The sequence below is a fragment of the Dichotomopilus funicola genome, assembly GCF_033296635.1.
Source record: "Dichotomopilus funicola strain CBS 141.50 unplaced genomic scaffold C8A04scaffold_38, whole genome shotgun sequence".
In the NCBI taxonomy this organism is placed as follows: Eukaryota; Fungi; Ascomycota; class Sordariomycetes; order Sordariales; family Chaetomiaceae; genus Dichotomopilus; species Dichotomopilus funicola.
Window position 1 is genome coordinate 301,546 of NW_026944059.1, and position 16,155 is coordinate 317,700.

General features: G+C 58.4%; 2 protein-coding genes across 2 annotated transcripts; one reads left to right on the top strand and one right to left on the bottom strand.

The window, feature by feature from the left end:
* Positions 1 to 4,009: 4,009 nt before the first annotated feature.
* C8A04DRAFT_37882 (uncharacterized protein) lies at positions 4,010 to 5,929 on the top strand (the record flags this gene model as incomplete). Its single annotated transcript, XM_062784037.1, has 6 exons — positions 4,010 to 4,020; positions 4,129 to 4,198; positions 4,253 to 4,333; positions 4,402 to 4,752; positions 4,830 to 5,255; positions 5,330 to 5,929. The coding sequence occupies 6 exons, from the start codon at positions 4,010 to 4,012 to the stop codon at positions 5,927 to 5,929; spliced, it is 1,539 nt and encodes a 512-aa protein (XP_062636382.1).
* A 1,482-nt stretch (positions 5,930 to 7,411) lies between these two features.
* Positions 7,412 to 15,699, bottom strand: C8A04DRAFT_37883 (uncharacterized protein; the record flags this gene model as incomplete). Its single annotated transcript, XM_062784038.1, has 7 exons — positions 7,412 to 7,465; positions 7,510 to 7,898; positions 8,130 to 9,161; positions 9,216 to 9,458; positions 9,528 to 9,975; positions 10,078 to 15,383; positions 15,492 to 15,699. The coding sequence occupies 7 exons, from the start codon at positions 15,697 to 15,699 to the stop codon at positions 7,412 to 7,414; spliced, it is 7,680 nt and encodes a 2,559-aa protein (XP_062636383.1).
* Positions 15,700 to 16,155: the final 456 nt, after the last annotated feature.

A 16,155-nucleotide genomic window follows, 5' to 3' on the forward strand; every position in this document is an offset into this window, starting at 1 on the left:
TGCAATGAAAGCCTGGGGAGGGGGACGTTGTGTAATTAATTGGGGTCGTTGGTGTCGCAGCCGGCTTCTGGAACGGGGCGAAGCCTGGGCTTGACTTTTTCTCACGGGCCTCAGGGGGGGCGGTTGCATTGCAAGGGAACTGGCTCAAAACGGAAGCCAGGTGGGCCTTGATTCTTGGGCGGGGCGTGGGCGGCGAGGTTGCGTGCTCTTTTGTCTGTCCAATCACAGCACAACGTGGGAGATTGGCACTGGAGATGGTTCAGATTGGCAGCAGCTTCCCACCAAGACCGACCACAGCAATTCTGCAACGGCGCGAAGCAGGGGGGAAATGGAACGACAACCCCCGAACTCGGTGGCACCAAGATTGCTTGCAGCCTGTTGATAGGCACCGGAAATTCTCCAGCCATGCCAATGCGAAATCCAAGATTTTTTGGCACGGGTTTCTAACGGGGTTCGAGGATACGCGGTACCGACGCACCTAAGAAGTTGCGACCGACCCAAACGGGCAACCCTGAGGTTCTAACTCGTTACTCGTACCGCAGTCTCAACAACGCTAAGACAGGCCCCCCGAGTTGACCGCCCTTTATACTGGGTTTTGCCGCGATGATCGCCAGCGAGGCAACGCCGCGCCCTCTTACTCCGTCAGCCGTCCCGTCCCGTGGGTGTGATAACAAGCCGACCGAATTTCGGGGCAGGGTGTCGGCGCTGAGGAGGGTGGGCAGAGGCATGATACGAACCCAGCAGCATCTGTGCCCGTTGGATCTTGCACAAAACAAGATTGCAGCGAGATTGCGGTGCGGGTTGTGGTGTGCCAAATCAGCAGCCTTCGAACGCCCACATGTGAAGGCTGTGTGTGGGCCGCTGAAAGCAAGCCAGGAGCAAAACTTTGACAGCTAACGTTATTTCGCTCACCCCTGTGCGGCAGTCCCTTTTGGGTCCCTTACCTCCCAAGTTGTTCTGTTTGGACCGAAGAAGGTCTGAGCATCCATCCGAAAGAGAAGTGACCACAGCCGAGTTGACAAAGTTGGATATGGGAGAGGACGTCCGTCCGTTCGCACCGGCTGAAGATTTTAAATTCCGGGCTTCCGTGACATCGGGTATTCATTGATCGATGGATTATCCGCCAATCCATGATCCCAATGGAACCGATTCTGCGGTATTTTCACGTAATTACCAGATCTTACGGATCTCGATGGTTTGAGGTTCTCGGTCGCCGGCCCGCGACCTTCCCAGACTCGACAGCCTCGGGTTATCTTCATGGAGGATCTGCGACTGCGGTGCCTGTTGAGGCATCTCGGAGCGCGGGAGCGGAAGGGTAAATGAGAAGCTCCCGTCGGCAGAGGCACATGGCGATCGCTTATCCTGGTGTCGTTGAGCCAATGACGAAATCATGCAAGCGAGGAACAGACTCATGAATCCCGAAGTCATGGGTCTTATCCCCGGCGATGCTCATTGATGACACCTCGCTGTGTTGTGTCGCAGGCTGTGGTCGCCCACGACGGCGGCCGAGTCTGGAGACTTTGAGCAGAAGCCGTCATCTGAGGTCAGATAACTAGCGTACGCTAGCTCTCTGAAACCTTGGGTACGATCGAACTCGTTCACCATCTCGCCAACTCCCGGCAACGCCGTCAGGGGATCGCATATGATGAAGAGGGGCTGTCTCTCTTTCTAACCAACTAGCTAGCATTGTCTTACTTTTAACGTGAGTTAGTCGTTGTCTCCGCTGCAATGACTTCCTCGACATGGGAGTCGGGGAATCCACAGCCCTCCTGTCAACCATAACTCGATAAGGGAGGTCCTCTCGAGCAAGGTACCGAGCTGCAATGCGCCGGCCGGCGAAGGCCGTGCATTACTTACACATTTTCGGACGTCCATTTCTCGGCACTCGCGGTACTACCGGCGACTGTAACCTGACGCAACCCTCTTTCCCCTCGGGAACGGCGCGGGGTCTTTTGACTTTTTAGCGACTCGGGTACCCGAATCGCCCGCAGCAACTGCTTAAGGGAACACAACATACGCATTCTGTGGACCGGAGCACACATATCGGCAGATCCCTCGATCTAAGTGAAACAAAAAAAGGAGAGACATGACGGGTTCTGGGTTCTGAAGCAAACAGGCCGCATTATTACCTTCCCATCAAAGTGTTCGATTCCAAGCCAGTCGGCCCGGTCTTTTTCATTCCAACCCCATTTGCCCCCTTCTCCATCCCCATCTCGCAGCCGGGAAACACGATCCCGTACAGAAGGCACAAAGCGGCATCACGGAATACGGAATGCCGAAGACACGGACGAGATGGGACGGAGAATGAAGGCAGCATGCCTGACCAAAGGACAGCCGGTCGGTGCAACCGTAACCCGGCAGAGACAGTGGGATGTCGCTGATTCAAGCGGGGACGGGGGAGGGCGAGTACGGAAAGTACGTCACTCTCGGTTGCTGAAGACTCAAGAGAACGGGGGATGCTCGCTCACGGAGAGAAAGACAGAAATCCTTCACAGGCACAAGACAGGAAGGACGGTCTTCCGGGACGTCGATGGGGACCACGGAGGCGAGCCAGTCAAGCCAGTCAGCCATGCTCCCTCCTTGTTCGGCCACCTCATCTTGGGAGGAGAAAATTCGGATGATTTCGCTCCAGCAGACTCCTTTTATCTGCGGCCCTTTTCCTCTTTCGCTGGAGCCCTGTGGGTGATCGGCGCGAAGTGTTGGCGGGCTGTGTTCTGGTGATCGCCCAAAGATTCGGTGTGCCGCGCTGCAACGAAGTGCAACGATCGAGTCGTGAAACAAGACGCTGTCAAGAAATGTGGAGTTGATGTGCGGCTCGCACCAACTCGAAACAAGGCTCACTTGCCACCCGCCCACGGCCACCTTCCCACGCAGTGCCACGCTGCCATGGGCTGCCCCTGTCTTTTCCAATTCACCCCCTGTCTTCGCGAGCGGGTTCAGCGCGCTGGGCGCGCATGGATGGGGCATGTCGCGGCAATCGCCATAAAATGCCCACCGCATTCCCTGGCTTACGTCGCCATTGCAATGGGGTGGTGGTCTCTTCTGCTTCTTCCAATTCCCCCGTCACTGACGCCGGCTCGAGGCCGGATGGTAAACCCCTGTTACCAGTCAAGCCGGGCTGAGGTTGTGTTGTTATTACCACTCGGAAAGCCAGATGGCCTCATTGGTGGCTGTGGTTGCCAAACCGAGATGATGGATGGTGAGTTTCTTGGACTTTTGGGTGTACTGTAACTGTGGTCGGTAATTAAACCCAAAATCCTGCCCGGGTGTGTTGCGCGCGCAGGTGTTGGAAGTCTCTCTCATCTCCCAACTCCGTTTCTCTGTGTGCCAGTCTCTGGACTTTTGGGCAGCTTGGGGAAACTGCAGCGGGAGACACAAAAAGGTAAAAGAGTAACACTGAATCTGCAAAGTCGACCAGTTAACCCCAGAGCTGGGCGTTGGGTACTGTGCATTGCAGACAAACAGACCACGATGGCTTTCTGTGCGCCAACCAAAGGGGAACCAAGTGCAGCACCCAAGTCTGCAATGATATGACATTCCCAGAATCCCCAGCGAAAAGATTCGAGACGGGATGCGGGAAGCATGGGGGGGTCGAAAGATGCTTGGCGGAATCGGACGGTTGCGGCCCCACCAGACCAACCGTTTCGAGATTGGGATAATTTTCGCCCCTCCATTGACCCCTCCTTCGCGGCCCCCCTTTTTTCGCCGGGACCTGATAGCGGTCTGGCCCATCCCAGCAACGAGCCCAAAGTCAACAGCAAGGGTCCCAAAAGTTGGGTTGCCCACCTTCATAACCACCACTACAACCACCATCCCACCCCAGACAGAAGGTTTGCGTTTTCTCTTTTTGCTCTTACCCCTCGCCCTGCCTCGCCCGGCCTCTCTAACCGCCGCGTAATAGTCATTAGTTTTGTTGTTGAGATCTTGAGACCTCAACTACACTACCACTCGTTAAGCTAGCCCCTCACCGCGATTTCTGCCCCGCAGCAATAGCTTCGATTTCTTCAAGATGGCGGATATGTAAGCCTCCCCCCCTTCTCTGTCCCCGCAATGGATGTGTCAGGACGGCGCAGCTCGTGGCTAGCTGGTGTCATTCAGGTGTAGTTAAAGACTAACAGCAATTCGTAGCAACGTCGACGTTCTCGTCATCGGCGCCGGCCCGACTGGTCTCGGTGCGGCCAAGCGCCTCAACCACCTTGTGAGCTCACCGCCCTCTGGGTGTATTTACAGCTTTTGCTAACCCAATTTTTAGAACGGCCCCTCGTGGTTGATTCTGGACTCCAACGAGAAGGCTGGTGGTCTTGCCTCCACCGATGTCACCCCCGAGGGCTTTGTAAGTCGGCCTCGCCCACTCTTCGGCGACCATGAACACACCACTGACCACCAATTGCTTCGTCACAGCTCTACGATGTCGGCGGCCACGTCATCTTCTCCCACTACAAGTACTTTGACGACTGCCTCAACGAGGCCCTCCCGAAGAAGGAGGACTGGTACGACCACGAGCGTGTTTCGTACGTGCGGTACAAGGGCCTCTGGGTTCCCTACCCCTTCCAGAACAACATCTCGATCCTGCCCAAGGAAGACCAGGTCAAGTGCATTGACGGCCTCATTGACGCTGCCCTGAACTCCCGCGTCGCCACTACTAAGCCCAAGGACTTTGACGAGTGGATTCTCCGGATATGCGGTGAGGGTGTCGCCGATGTCTTCATGCGCCCCTACAACTACAAGGTCTGGGCTGTCCCCACGACCAAGGTACGTGCCCATCAATCACCCTCTCGAGGCTTTTGTAACGCCAGAACGCTAATTTGTCCTTCTTGCCCCATGGATAGATGCAATGCGAGTGGCTTGGTGAGCGTGTCGCCGCGCCCAACCTCAAGATGGTCACCTCCAACGTCATCCTCAACAAGGTCGCCGGCAACTGGGGGCCCAACAACATGTTCCGCTTCCCCGCGCGGGACGGAACCGGTGGTATCTGGATTGCCGTCGCCAACACTCTCCCTGAGGAGAAGAAGCGCTTCGGTGAGAAGGGCGAGGTCACTAAGGTCGACGCCAAGAAGAAGGTCGTCACCCTCAAGGACGGCACCACGATTGGCTACGGCAAGCTCGTCAACACCATGGCCGTCAACCAGCTCGCCGAGAAGATTGGTGACCAGGAGCTGATCACCCTCTCCAAGGGCCTGTTCTACTCCTCGACCCACGTTATTGGTGTGGGTATCCGTGGTGAACGTCCGGAGCGCATTGGTGACAAGTGCTGGGTAAGTTTGAGAATAAAAAAACAAGGGAGGGAATTTACTTGATGGACCGAGAAATGCTAACCAAGCTTCTCTAGTTGTACTTCCCCGAGGACAACTGCCCCTTCTACCGCGCCACCATCTTCTCCAACTACTCCCCGTACAACCAGCCGGAGGCCAACATCAAGCTCCCGACGCTCTACAACGCCGACGGCAGCAAGGCCAAGAGCAGCGAGGCCCAGGCAGGCCCGTACTGGTCCATCATGCTGGAGGTGTCGCAGTCTGAGCTCAAGCCGGTCGACGAGGAGAACCTGCTCAAGGACTGCATCCAGGGTCTGATCAACACCGAGATGATCAAGCCCGAGGACGAGATCGTGTCGACGTACCACCGCAAGTTCGTGCAGGGCTACCCGACACCGACGCTCGAGCGTGAGGGCGTGCTCAAGCAGCTCCTGCCCAAGCTCCTGGACCTGGACATCTGGTCGCGTGGCCGCTTCGGCAGCTGGCGGTACGAGGTCGGCAACCAGGACCACTCGTTCATGCTCGGTGTTGAGGCCGTCGACAACATTGTCAGCGGTGCCGTCGAGCTGACCCTCAACTACCCTGACTTTGTGAACACGCGCCAAAACACTGAGCGCCGTCTCGCTCAGACCTCGTACAGCCAGGGGTCTGCCGTCCCTTCGCGCCCCAAGGCCTAAGCCACTCGACCTTGAAGTCGTGGCCTAGGTGGGGCTCTCTCACGAGGGAACGTGACGAATAAAACACGATGGAAACGAAGGCATTGAGCGGTATAACAGGCGGGCGGAAATTTTTGACGTTTGCAAGGAGGAAAAGGGGATAAAAAAAGAGGCAAGCGAGAACCTAGCGGCGTGGCTTTTGATGATGTTGGTAAATGTTGCTCCACACAGTAAACCGGTTCTCTTTTTGCGGAACCCGGGCGATCAGCGAGATACCTACCCTAGACTTGCGCTAGATACTAGAAAGGGAATTTCCTGTCAGTGTAGTGCGGGATAGAGGTTGATGTTGCGCCATAGAGAAGATATAATGTTATGATTTGACGGAAAGTTGTTCTTGTGCTTTGCTCTTGTGTTATGCTGGACGCCGTTACCAAGCGGGACTGTATGCACCACATGGCTGATGATGTTCATTTTCTGTTTTCAATGTTTCCTCTCCTCTCCTTGTTTATATTTTTTTCCCCTTGTTATCTTATCTCATCTGATCTAGTCTCATACTTGTACTATGATCCCCTTGTTCTCAACGCTGTCTGTTACAGCCTAGTCCTAACCGCACTCGCCATTAGCACCTCTAAGAGCACACAACGCCGAACAACAACAACACACACATGCTCGAATAATACGGATATAGAGCCTGCATTCTGGGACCGTAGCACGTGACTTCAATCCCATATTCAACCCTAACCCTATAATAACCCCTATTTCCATGTTCCACTCTCTAGCGCTGACAACCGTTTGAATCGGCCAAAAGTACAATCAAGCTATACTAGCAGATCTTGGGTTTTTGTTTTGGCCTATCTCTACAACTGGGTCCCTGTGGTACCGGTTGTAGGAGATGTCGAAGATATGGGAGATGTGGGAGATCCGGGAGATGTAACATATGGGAATTAATTAGTAGGGGCGGATGTGTGACAGGGTTGGGGTTAGGTATAGGGACAGTTAGTTAAGAATGTGATACAGTCCCGAAAGTTGAGGGGCAGGTACGGTCCCAAAATGCAGGCTCATAATAGATGAGCATGAAGAAGATGGAGGTGATGATGATTTGATGGTATGATATGATGATATGATGAAAATGCAAACCATGCAAAACCCAAGCCTAACACCCAACCGCAATCCCAATCCCAGACCCCTATATCCCACCCATCAATCCTATGCTACTCCGTCCATCCATCCGCCCGCCCGCCCGCCCATCCCGTGATTTGTATTTATTTTCCATTTCCATATTCCATTGACATGCATCCTGTCCTGTCCGTCACCCTGCACTACTGCGACATATGCCACCCAACCCTCATCACCCTCTGCGCCTGCGCCGAAGTCTGTCCCGAGTTCTGCCTACTCACCACGGGCGCTTTCCCTTTGCCCTGTCCCTGTCCCTGTCCCTGTATCTCACCTCCCGACTCTCCCGCAGACCTAGACCCTCCTACTGATCCCCCTCCCGGCCCAGCTCTAGATCCAGACTCTCCTGCAGATCCAGCGCCGGCTCCAGATCCTGCCTCCTGACTCCCGTTCACAGGAGCAGAAGCAGCAGCCCCCCCCAAATAAACATCCAACTTCTTCTTCAACGTCTCCGACCTAACTGGCTTCGCCAAATAATCATCCATCCCCGCAGCAAGACACTTCTCCCGATCCCCCTGTATCGCCGACGCCGTCATAGCAATAACCAACACCTTCCTGACCTCCTCATCCTCATCCCTCCTTAGCAACCGCGTCGCTTCATACCCATCCAAAATCGGCATCTGCACGTCCATGAGTATGATATGGTACGGCACGCCCTGGCGGGCTTTCTCGCGGAGTCCTTCGACGGCGCGTTGGCCGTTGTCGTAGGTGTCGACGTGGGGGTAGCCGAGGCGTTGGAGGTATTGCAGGGCGATGCGGGCGTTGATGGCGTTGTCTTCGGCTATGCAGATGCGGAGGGAGGGTTGGGGGATGGAGGCTAGGAGGGGGTTGCGGGGGGTTGTTGTGAACGTATCAGAGAGGGAGAGGTCGGAGAGGGGGTCGGTGAGTGTGGCCGGGGTGGCTGTGGTGGCCGTGGTTTCGGTTCCTGTGGTGGTGGTAGTAGTGGTAGGGACTGTGGAGTTGGTCGTCGTCGTTGTTCCCGCAGTAGGATCGGTAGAAGCCGTCGTGTTGGACGCGGAAGCAGGATGAGTCCCAAGCCTTCCCCGACGCTGCTCATCCCCGGCCACAACCTCAGGCTGCGGCTTATCAAAGGTGACCGTAAACCTTGCCGTCGTCCCGACCCCAACCTGACTCTCCAACCGAATAGTCCCCTGCATCATCGTCTCAATCAACGATTTACAAATACTCAACCCCAGCCCACTCCCGCCATATTTCCGCGCCGTGCTCGCATCCGCCTGGCTAAACGGCTGGAACAGATTCTCCAACTGCTGCGGCGAAATCCCAATGCCCGTATCCTGCACCCAAAACGTCAGGGTAGCGCTATCGTCCGTCTCCTCCTCGACGCGCGCGCCGATAGTGATGGCGCCGTCCTCGGTGAACTTGAGACTGTTGCCGATCAGATTACCCAACACCTGGTGCAGACGGATAGGGTCGCCGTAGATGAGCATGGGTTTGGGACCCAGATCGATATCCTGCACGATGCGGACCTTTTTCTTGGATGTCTTCTCGCGGTTGCTGTAGGACACGGCGCGGACAACCTCGCGGACCATTTCCTCTGGGTTGAAGGCGATGACGTACAGCTTCATCTTGTCGGCCTCCATGCGGGAGAAGTCAAGAATGTCGTTGATGACGGTCAGCAGCAGATCCGCAGACACACGGATAGAGTCGGCCATCTCGAGCTGCTCGCGGTTGAGATTGGAATCGCGCAGCAGTTCCGAGTTGCCAATGACCCCGTTGAGCGGGGTGCGCAGCTCGTGCGACACGTTAGCCAGGAAAATAGACTTGGCCTTGGTGGCGTCCTCGGCGAGCTTGACGTTGCGGATGGCCTCGGCCTCGGCAGTTTTGGCCTTGGTCTCCGCCGCGATCGCCTTCTCGAGAGCCCGTTTCTGGACGGCCACCATGGAGATGTTCTCAGCCGAGGCCTTCTTGAGCGCCTTCATGGCCAGCGCGTTGGCCAAGCTGATGCTGAGCTGCACCACCAGCAGGCCAACCACGCTGTCGTTGCGTGTGGTCAATGAGCCGGGCGCACCCTCGAGGTACACCGCACCCAGCAGTCTACGTCCCTGTCTGCTGCTAGCCTCTGCGGCGCTGTCCTCCCCATCGGGATGTCCATCCCCATCGCCATCCCCTTCACCATGCAGAATCGGCTTGACAATCACCGCCCGACTGCCCGGGTTGCGCTGCAGCCAGGCCTCGCTGACATTCCCGCCGTGCTGTTCATCAGCGACGACGTCCTGCAGCAGCAGATCCTCACGCGTGCGCATGCAATACAGCACCGTGTTCTCAGCGACCCGGTCGGTGCCGATCAGGGGTAGCCCGGGAGTGTGCGACTGCACGCCGTGCTCGAGATCCCCGCTGGCCGCGACACACCAGTCTGCTGGGGTAACACCCCCGATGCTGCTGCTGTTGTTGTTTCCACCGTGACCACTACTGTTGTTTCCGTTACCACTACCACCACTAGTGCTAGCACTAGCACTGGTGCGATTTCCGGCCTCATCCAGCACCACAATAGCCGCCGTCGTAGCCGAACCGGTACACGCATTGAGAATGATCTCACACATGGTCTTGAGCAGGTTATCGACCTGCAGATGCGACGAGATGACCTGGAACGACTCCAGCAGGCCGTGCAAGTCGAGCACATCGAGCGACGACAGCGCGACGTTAAGGCTGATGCCCCCGGTCCCAAAGCCGCCCACCATCCCGTGTCCGTGGCCGTTCCCGTGTCCGTTCCAACTCCCACCGCCACCGCCGGCAGCTCCACCAGCTGCGATTCCAACTCCCCCGCCGGAATTCCGCTGCGTCGACCCCCGCCACGACGCCATGCGTTCCCCCTTAAGTTTCGCCACGGCCGCCGGCGAGGTATTATTAAGCCTACCACCACCATCCGTCGCCGTCTCCCCGCCATCTTCATCATGCAATATCCCTATCCCACCGCCCAACCCGATCATGCCCGTCCCCATATTCACACCGCTCCCTCCACCCAAGCCCATACTCGCCGCCCGATACTGCCCCGCGGTAACCACCACCGCATCAGTCGCAAACTCCGTCTGCACCGCCTGATCCACATTTCTCGGGTTCCGCATATCCCTCTGCAACAGGATACTATGATCCGCCTCAATCCGATCGGCGACCCCATTCGCCCCGAGCAACCGATAGAGGGACACAGCCTCCCGCAACGCCGACCGCGCCGACCGTCTCGCCGCATTCCGAATAAACACATTCGCCATCAGATAATTCCCGAGGGCCTCCTCAAACACAAATCCCTGCTCGGCCGCATGATCCAGCGCTTCCTCATACAACCGGATAGCCGTGCCATGGTGCCCGAGCATCTCAGCCCCCGACGCGTCGAGTAACCGCGACCAGGCGAGGTAGTTGACATTGTCAACAACTTCCCAGTCTTTGATGCGTTGGCTGAGGGCAGCGACTTTAGCGACTGTTGCGGACACGAGGGCCTGGTCGGCTTCGTCGCGGTCGGCTTGATGCGGCAGCTGGCCAACGCGGGATGGGTCGCTTTGGCGGCGGAGGACGGATCCCGCGAGGGCGAGGCCATAAAATAACATGGCCAACCGGCCGTTACGCGCGGACCACAGGAGGGCGACGTCGGCTTCGCAGGCACGGCCGATTTCGATGGCGCGGTCGTAGTGGCCGAAGAGGAAGAGGGGGACCATTTCCATGGTTTCGTAGATGAGGCGGGACCGGCCGCCGTTGTTGGTGTTGGTTGTTAGCCATTGTTTGTAGGTGGCTGTGTCGTGGTGTTCGTCGCTCATGACACAGTCCGGGTCGTTTTCACGGTCAATCTCGACCGCTTGCGTCTTGCCCTGTAGTGCGCGGCAGACCTGGCGGATGGCGATTAGGAGGGTGCCGCCGCGGGTGTCGAGGTGCCAGTTGGGGATCTCTTCGCAGCCGAACTGGCAGAAGGCCTCGACGTCGGCGTAGTGCTCGCTGGCATAGAACTTGAGCTGTGCTGATAGGGCGAAACTGAGGATCGTGGAGATGCGGTCCCCAGCGGCCATGGCGAAATCCACCAGCCCGTCGGCTTGGGCAACGGATAAGCTAATCGGGTCTTGCACATGCCCGACAAAATTGGCATAAATAATATACCCGCGCGACATGGCGCAAGGGTCGTGGGATTTGTCGAGCAGGTCAAGACCAAAACTCGACAGCTCGCAGGCCAGGCTGGGGTCGTTAAAGCGCGAGAGAGCGATGAACGAGAGGTAGATGAAAGCCATGGCCGACTGCGGGTAGGCGCCTTGGCGGAAGTGGGTATCGACCATGAGGAGGGCGAGCTGGTAAAAGACGGTGTTGTCCGTCCACCAGCCGGCGCTCGTCGTCTCGGCCAGCACGGCGCCGATGGAACACAGCATGGCCTCGCGGGCTTCGCTGTCCTCGCGCTCGTCCCCGTTTGTGCCGCCCTTGTCCGTCTTACTCTCCTTGCCGGCCTCTTCGCTGCTGACTGCCGTGTCCGTGTCCTTGACCAGAACATCAACAACCGGATCTAAAACCCCCCCTCTCTCCAACCCCCTAATCCGCTTTACCAACCCCCAAAACCGTTCATCACACCCTTCCTCCGTCAACCCCTCCTCCAACCTGACCCCCAACGCCTCCAAACACCTCGTTAACGACTCCAACGCGCCCCTCGAATCCCCACTCTGCGCCGAAATCCGCGACTGCAGCACCCACGCCGGCGCGGTATCCAGCGCCGTCCGCGCATGCGCAAAAATCTTTTGCAACAACGCGTCCGCCGCGCTCTGTAGGCCCATAAACAGCTGGCATTCCGCCGCCTGCAGGTGTAATTGGAGTGTTTCTTCGTAGTACACATCCTCCGCGGACTCGTCCCAGGGATCGGGCTGTTGGAGTAAAGCGACGGCGTTGGCGAGGTACTGCGCAGCGGTTGGGCGGGCACCGCTTTCCGTGGCGTCGTGGGCGCGTTCGAAGAGCAGTTTGCGGTACGGCCGGCGGTGAGTGACTTGGGCGCGGATGATGTCGACGGATTCGCAGACATGGGAGGCCGCGTTGTCTTTGAGGATGGGCAGGTCGGGGGCGTTGTTGAGGAGGACTTGGGCGATGACAAAGTGCATAGTTGCACGGTCGCTGCTTTCTTTGAGGGCCAGGGCCGCTTGGATGTAGCGGTCGTGGGCGAAGCGGAAGTGGTCGTCTTGGTCGCTGGGGACGATGATGAAGGCTTGGATGGCGGCTTGCAGGCCTGCGATGATGGCGTTGTTCTCGGTCGGTTTAGAGTTGTCGTTTTCCGTGTCGGTGTCGGTGTCACTGGCATCACTGCTGTTGTCCTTCTTCTCCCGGTTGTCCTTTCGCTCGGCTGAGGCGGCAACCAGTGCCTCTCCGGGACACTCGGTGTTCTCATGCAGATACCGCTGCCCACTCATCAGCTTGCAGATGAGGTCAAACGAGAAGGTATGTCCCAGCAGTGCAGCCCACGCGAGGATCGTCCGCGCAGCCTTGGGGAGTTCACTCAGCCGGCGCGTGATAAAGTCCGTGTCCAGCACGTCGTAGTCCTGTTCCCCCTGGAACTGCTCAAACAGCCGGTCCAAGTCATACTTCCACTGCCCGACCAGGTAGTCATACCATATACACTTCTTGCGGTGTCCGGCACTCAACATCTCGCGCATGTAGAACGGGTTGCCCGCTGTCTTGCTCTGGATCACCAGCGCCAAAGGGTAGACTGCCTCGGTTGGCAGCGACAGCGCCGTCGACACGTACTGCGCGATATCCTCCTCCGTTAGGGGTGCTAGCGTGATGCGCGTGATGTGCGTTCCCCCGCTGGTTCCCTTGGGTGCACCCTCCGAGGACGACGACTGCTGCTGCTGTACCGGCGTTAACAACTTCTGCACCGTCGCAAACGGCAACTCCTCAGGTCGGTAGGTGATAATCAGCATGAGCTTGAGCCGCACCCCGACGATCTGAGTAATCATCTCCAGTGACTCGTCGTCGGCATAGTGCAGGTCGTCCAGACACAAACAAATAAACTTGTGCTGTGTAAACACCCGCAGCACCTCAAGGAAGATGGCCAGCAGCCGGTTCGTCTTGGTCGACACGCCCGCACGCAGAAACTCCCGGGAGTTCTGGGCCGCCGACCCCGAGGCTGCTCGCAGTGCCGATGGCGTGCTCGACTCCGGCGTCGACCCCCGCCTGTTCGGGTCCGCTTGCTGTGAGTTGCGCGCTGTGCCGGGTCCACCACCACCACCACCCGCAGAAAACGGCGTCGGCGATTCAGCAGTCGTAGTACCGGTAGTAGTGCCGACAGTGCTAGTAGCAGCATTGGCAGTAGTAACCACTGTCGTAGGAGGCAACAAGAAATCCGGCAACCCCAACGCCTTATGCAACATGGGCCACACAGGCCGTACATTCTGCCTCAGCGCCTGATGGAACAGCGTATCCGTATTCCGCTCGCCCTGCACCTGGCGGAAAAGCGACGACATAAGCTTCAGCAGCGGACCAAACGGCGTCTTCCGCGCCTTATCAAACTTGGCCGTCGCACAGTAGCCCCTCCGTCGCACCTCGGGGAGCACCGACTGCACCAGACTGCTCTTGCCCAACCCGCCGGACCCTTCGATCAGCACAATCTCGCAGTGTCCATGTCGTCGGAACTTGGCTGTTGAGCCGAGTTGTCGTGCTAGGCTGCTGCTTGTTCCTGGTCCTCCTAACCCCCCTGTTGCTCCTCCTCCAGCTCCGCCTCCAGACGTCTCGGTCGTGATTGTCGCGCCGTGCCGCGAGAGATCAGAGTGTTGCGTGGTCTCGCCGTTGTGGCTGCCGTCTGCTACAAACGCGTGTCGATCTCGCCCCCGCGCCAACCGATGCAGGCCACCCGCCGACAACGTTGATGCGCCCGACGAGAGCGTCACAGAGGGGCCTGGGCCTAGGGGATCAGAAAGAGATCCTGATGCCTGCTGCTGCTGTTGCTGTAGCTGCGGCGCGCTAGTCCTCGACTTGGTCTCCGTCCGCGACCCGTTCAAACTATGCGTATGTCGGCCCGTCGAGCTCCCCCCATCACTCGACACATCACCCGCGTCAAACATCTCCGCAGCGCCGAAGCTCGACCCGTCCGATCCCCGGCCCAGCAGCGAGGACCCCCCGGGTCCGGCCCCAGTGCGTCCAGCCGACTGGCTCTTCGCCGTCTTCTCAATCAACCGCAGCAACTGGGCCTTCTCCTTATCCCGCCCCAGCATCTCCGCCGGCAACCGAAACGACGACGACACATCGCGCGTCCCGATCGGCCAGTCCCGCAGCCCGGCCAAGTTCCCACTCCCCAACATCTTCTGCACCTCCGTCAGATCATACCGCAGCCCGCCCGCCGAGTGATACCGGTCGGTCACATTCTTCTCCGTGCACTTCTGTATGATCCGCCCAATCACATCCGGCACATCAATCCGATACGTCGTCACGCTGGGCACCTTGCGCGTCAGCACCGCCTGCACAATATCCAGCGGCGTGTCGCCTTCATACACCGGCCGGCGCGTGAGCAGCACCCACAGCAGGATCCCCAGCGAGTAGATATCGGTGCGGGTGTCCGGTTCAGCCGGCATGCGCCCCGTCTGTTCCGGGCTGATGTACTGCAGTTTGTGCTTGGCGTCGACCGTTTTGGAGAAAGCCGACCAGGCCGTGCTGGTCAGGCCGTGCTCGAACGACCGCAGCCCGGACCCGAACGAGATCAGCCGTACCTTGCGCGTGTCGGCGTTGTAGTGGAACGCGTCCCCGCGGATTTCCCCGTGCACGATCCCCTGCCCGTGGTGGATGATCTCCAGACACTGCGCCGCGCCGATGGCGAAATCGAGGAAACTCTCCAAGGTGATGGGCGGGTCCAGCCGCGGGGATGCTTTGCGCAGCGGCTCCCACCGGTCCGAGTCGCGCTGGGCGAAATAGAACGCCGGTCCGAAATCCATCAACTTGGCCAGCGAGTTGGGGCCGGGGTCTTCGTACACGGCCACGATGACGGGGCCGCGGTCGCCCGCTGCGGCTGGTAGTCGCAGTACGTCGAGCGGCTTGACCATGCGGTCTTCTTGTGTATCGGCGCTGGCTACCAGGCTCTTGGAGATGTAGAAGGCCCGCTCTTCACGCAGCACATGGTACGAGACCCGTGCTACCACGCGCTGCTCGACTACTGGCACGTCCGTGCCGTTGAACGCTGACATCGGTACAGAGTTGGTTGACCGGTCCGATACCGACCCTGTCTCGGACGTTGTGGACGCTGCGGACGCCGTCGTAGCTGTGGGCGCTGTCGCCGTCGTGTGCAAGTGGGAGCGCAGGTCCGCCGATGACCCCCGTGACGACCCTAGGTTGGATAACACTGCAGCGGCGCCTGCCGCTGTCACTGCCGGTGGGCTGGACGGGTGATGATGGTGATGATGGGAGTGGTGGTGATGTTGTGTGGAAGTGTGATAATGGTGCAGGCTGCCGCTGGTCGGGGGCGACGAGAAGGGCGAGACAAAGCGTGTCCCGAAAACGTGCCAGTTATCGTATGTCGAGTGGAACGGGCGTCGCGTGTCGTCCCATGTGTACCCCGAGATGGTGCGCAGCCGCTCGAGGATGCGCGCCGGCGACTCGATCAGGTGCTCGTCGAGCGGCCATGACGGGCCAGCCCCGCTGCCCCCGCCGGAGTCCATGTCGGTGTTGTCGTGGTCGTCGCCTTTGTCCTTGGTTTACTCGGTTCTTTCGCTCTTATCGTCGTTATCGTTCGTTACCGTCGTCGTTGTCGTCGTCGTCTCGATCGTCGTCGTGAAAAAATTGAGGATCACGAAAAAAACCCAAAGCCTACACAGGCTGTAACGGGTGCGGTAGTCCCGCGGGGACTCAGGTATCAAAGTCTGTCCGGCCGGGTGTCGTGGTTGCGCCTGTCATGTTCTGCGGGATGTCGTCTCGGAGCCGTGATGATGAGGTCCGTCCTTCAACCCACACACAGATCCCCAGTTTCTCACGGAGAAAATCGGCCGGGCGGGGCGCTGCTGCTGGCAAAGCTTTCGAGCGGGTCCTCGAACTTGCTATGATGCAGACGGAAAAGAAGAAGCTTCTCCGAAATTTGCGGGGCCCGTCCTGGCTCTCTTTCGCCTCTAGTGGGGTTT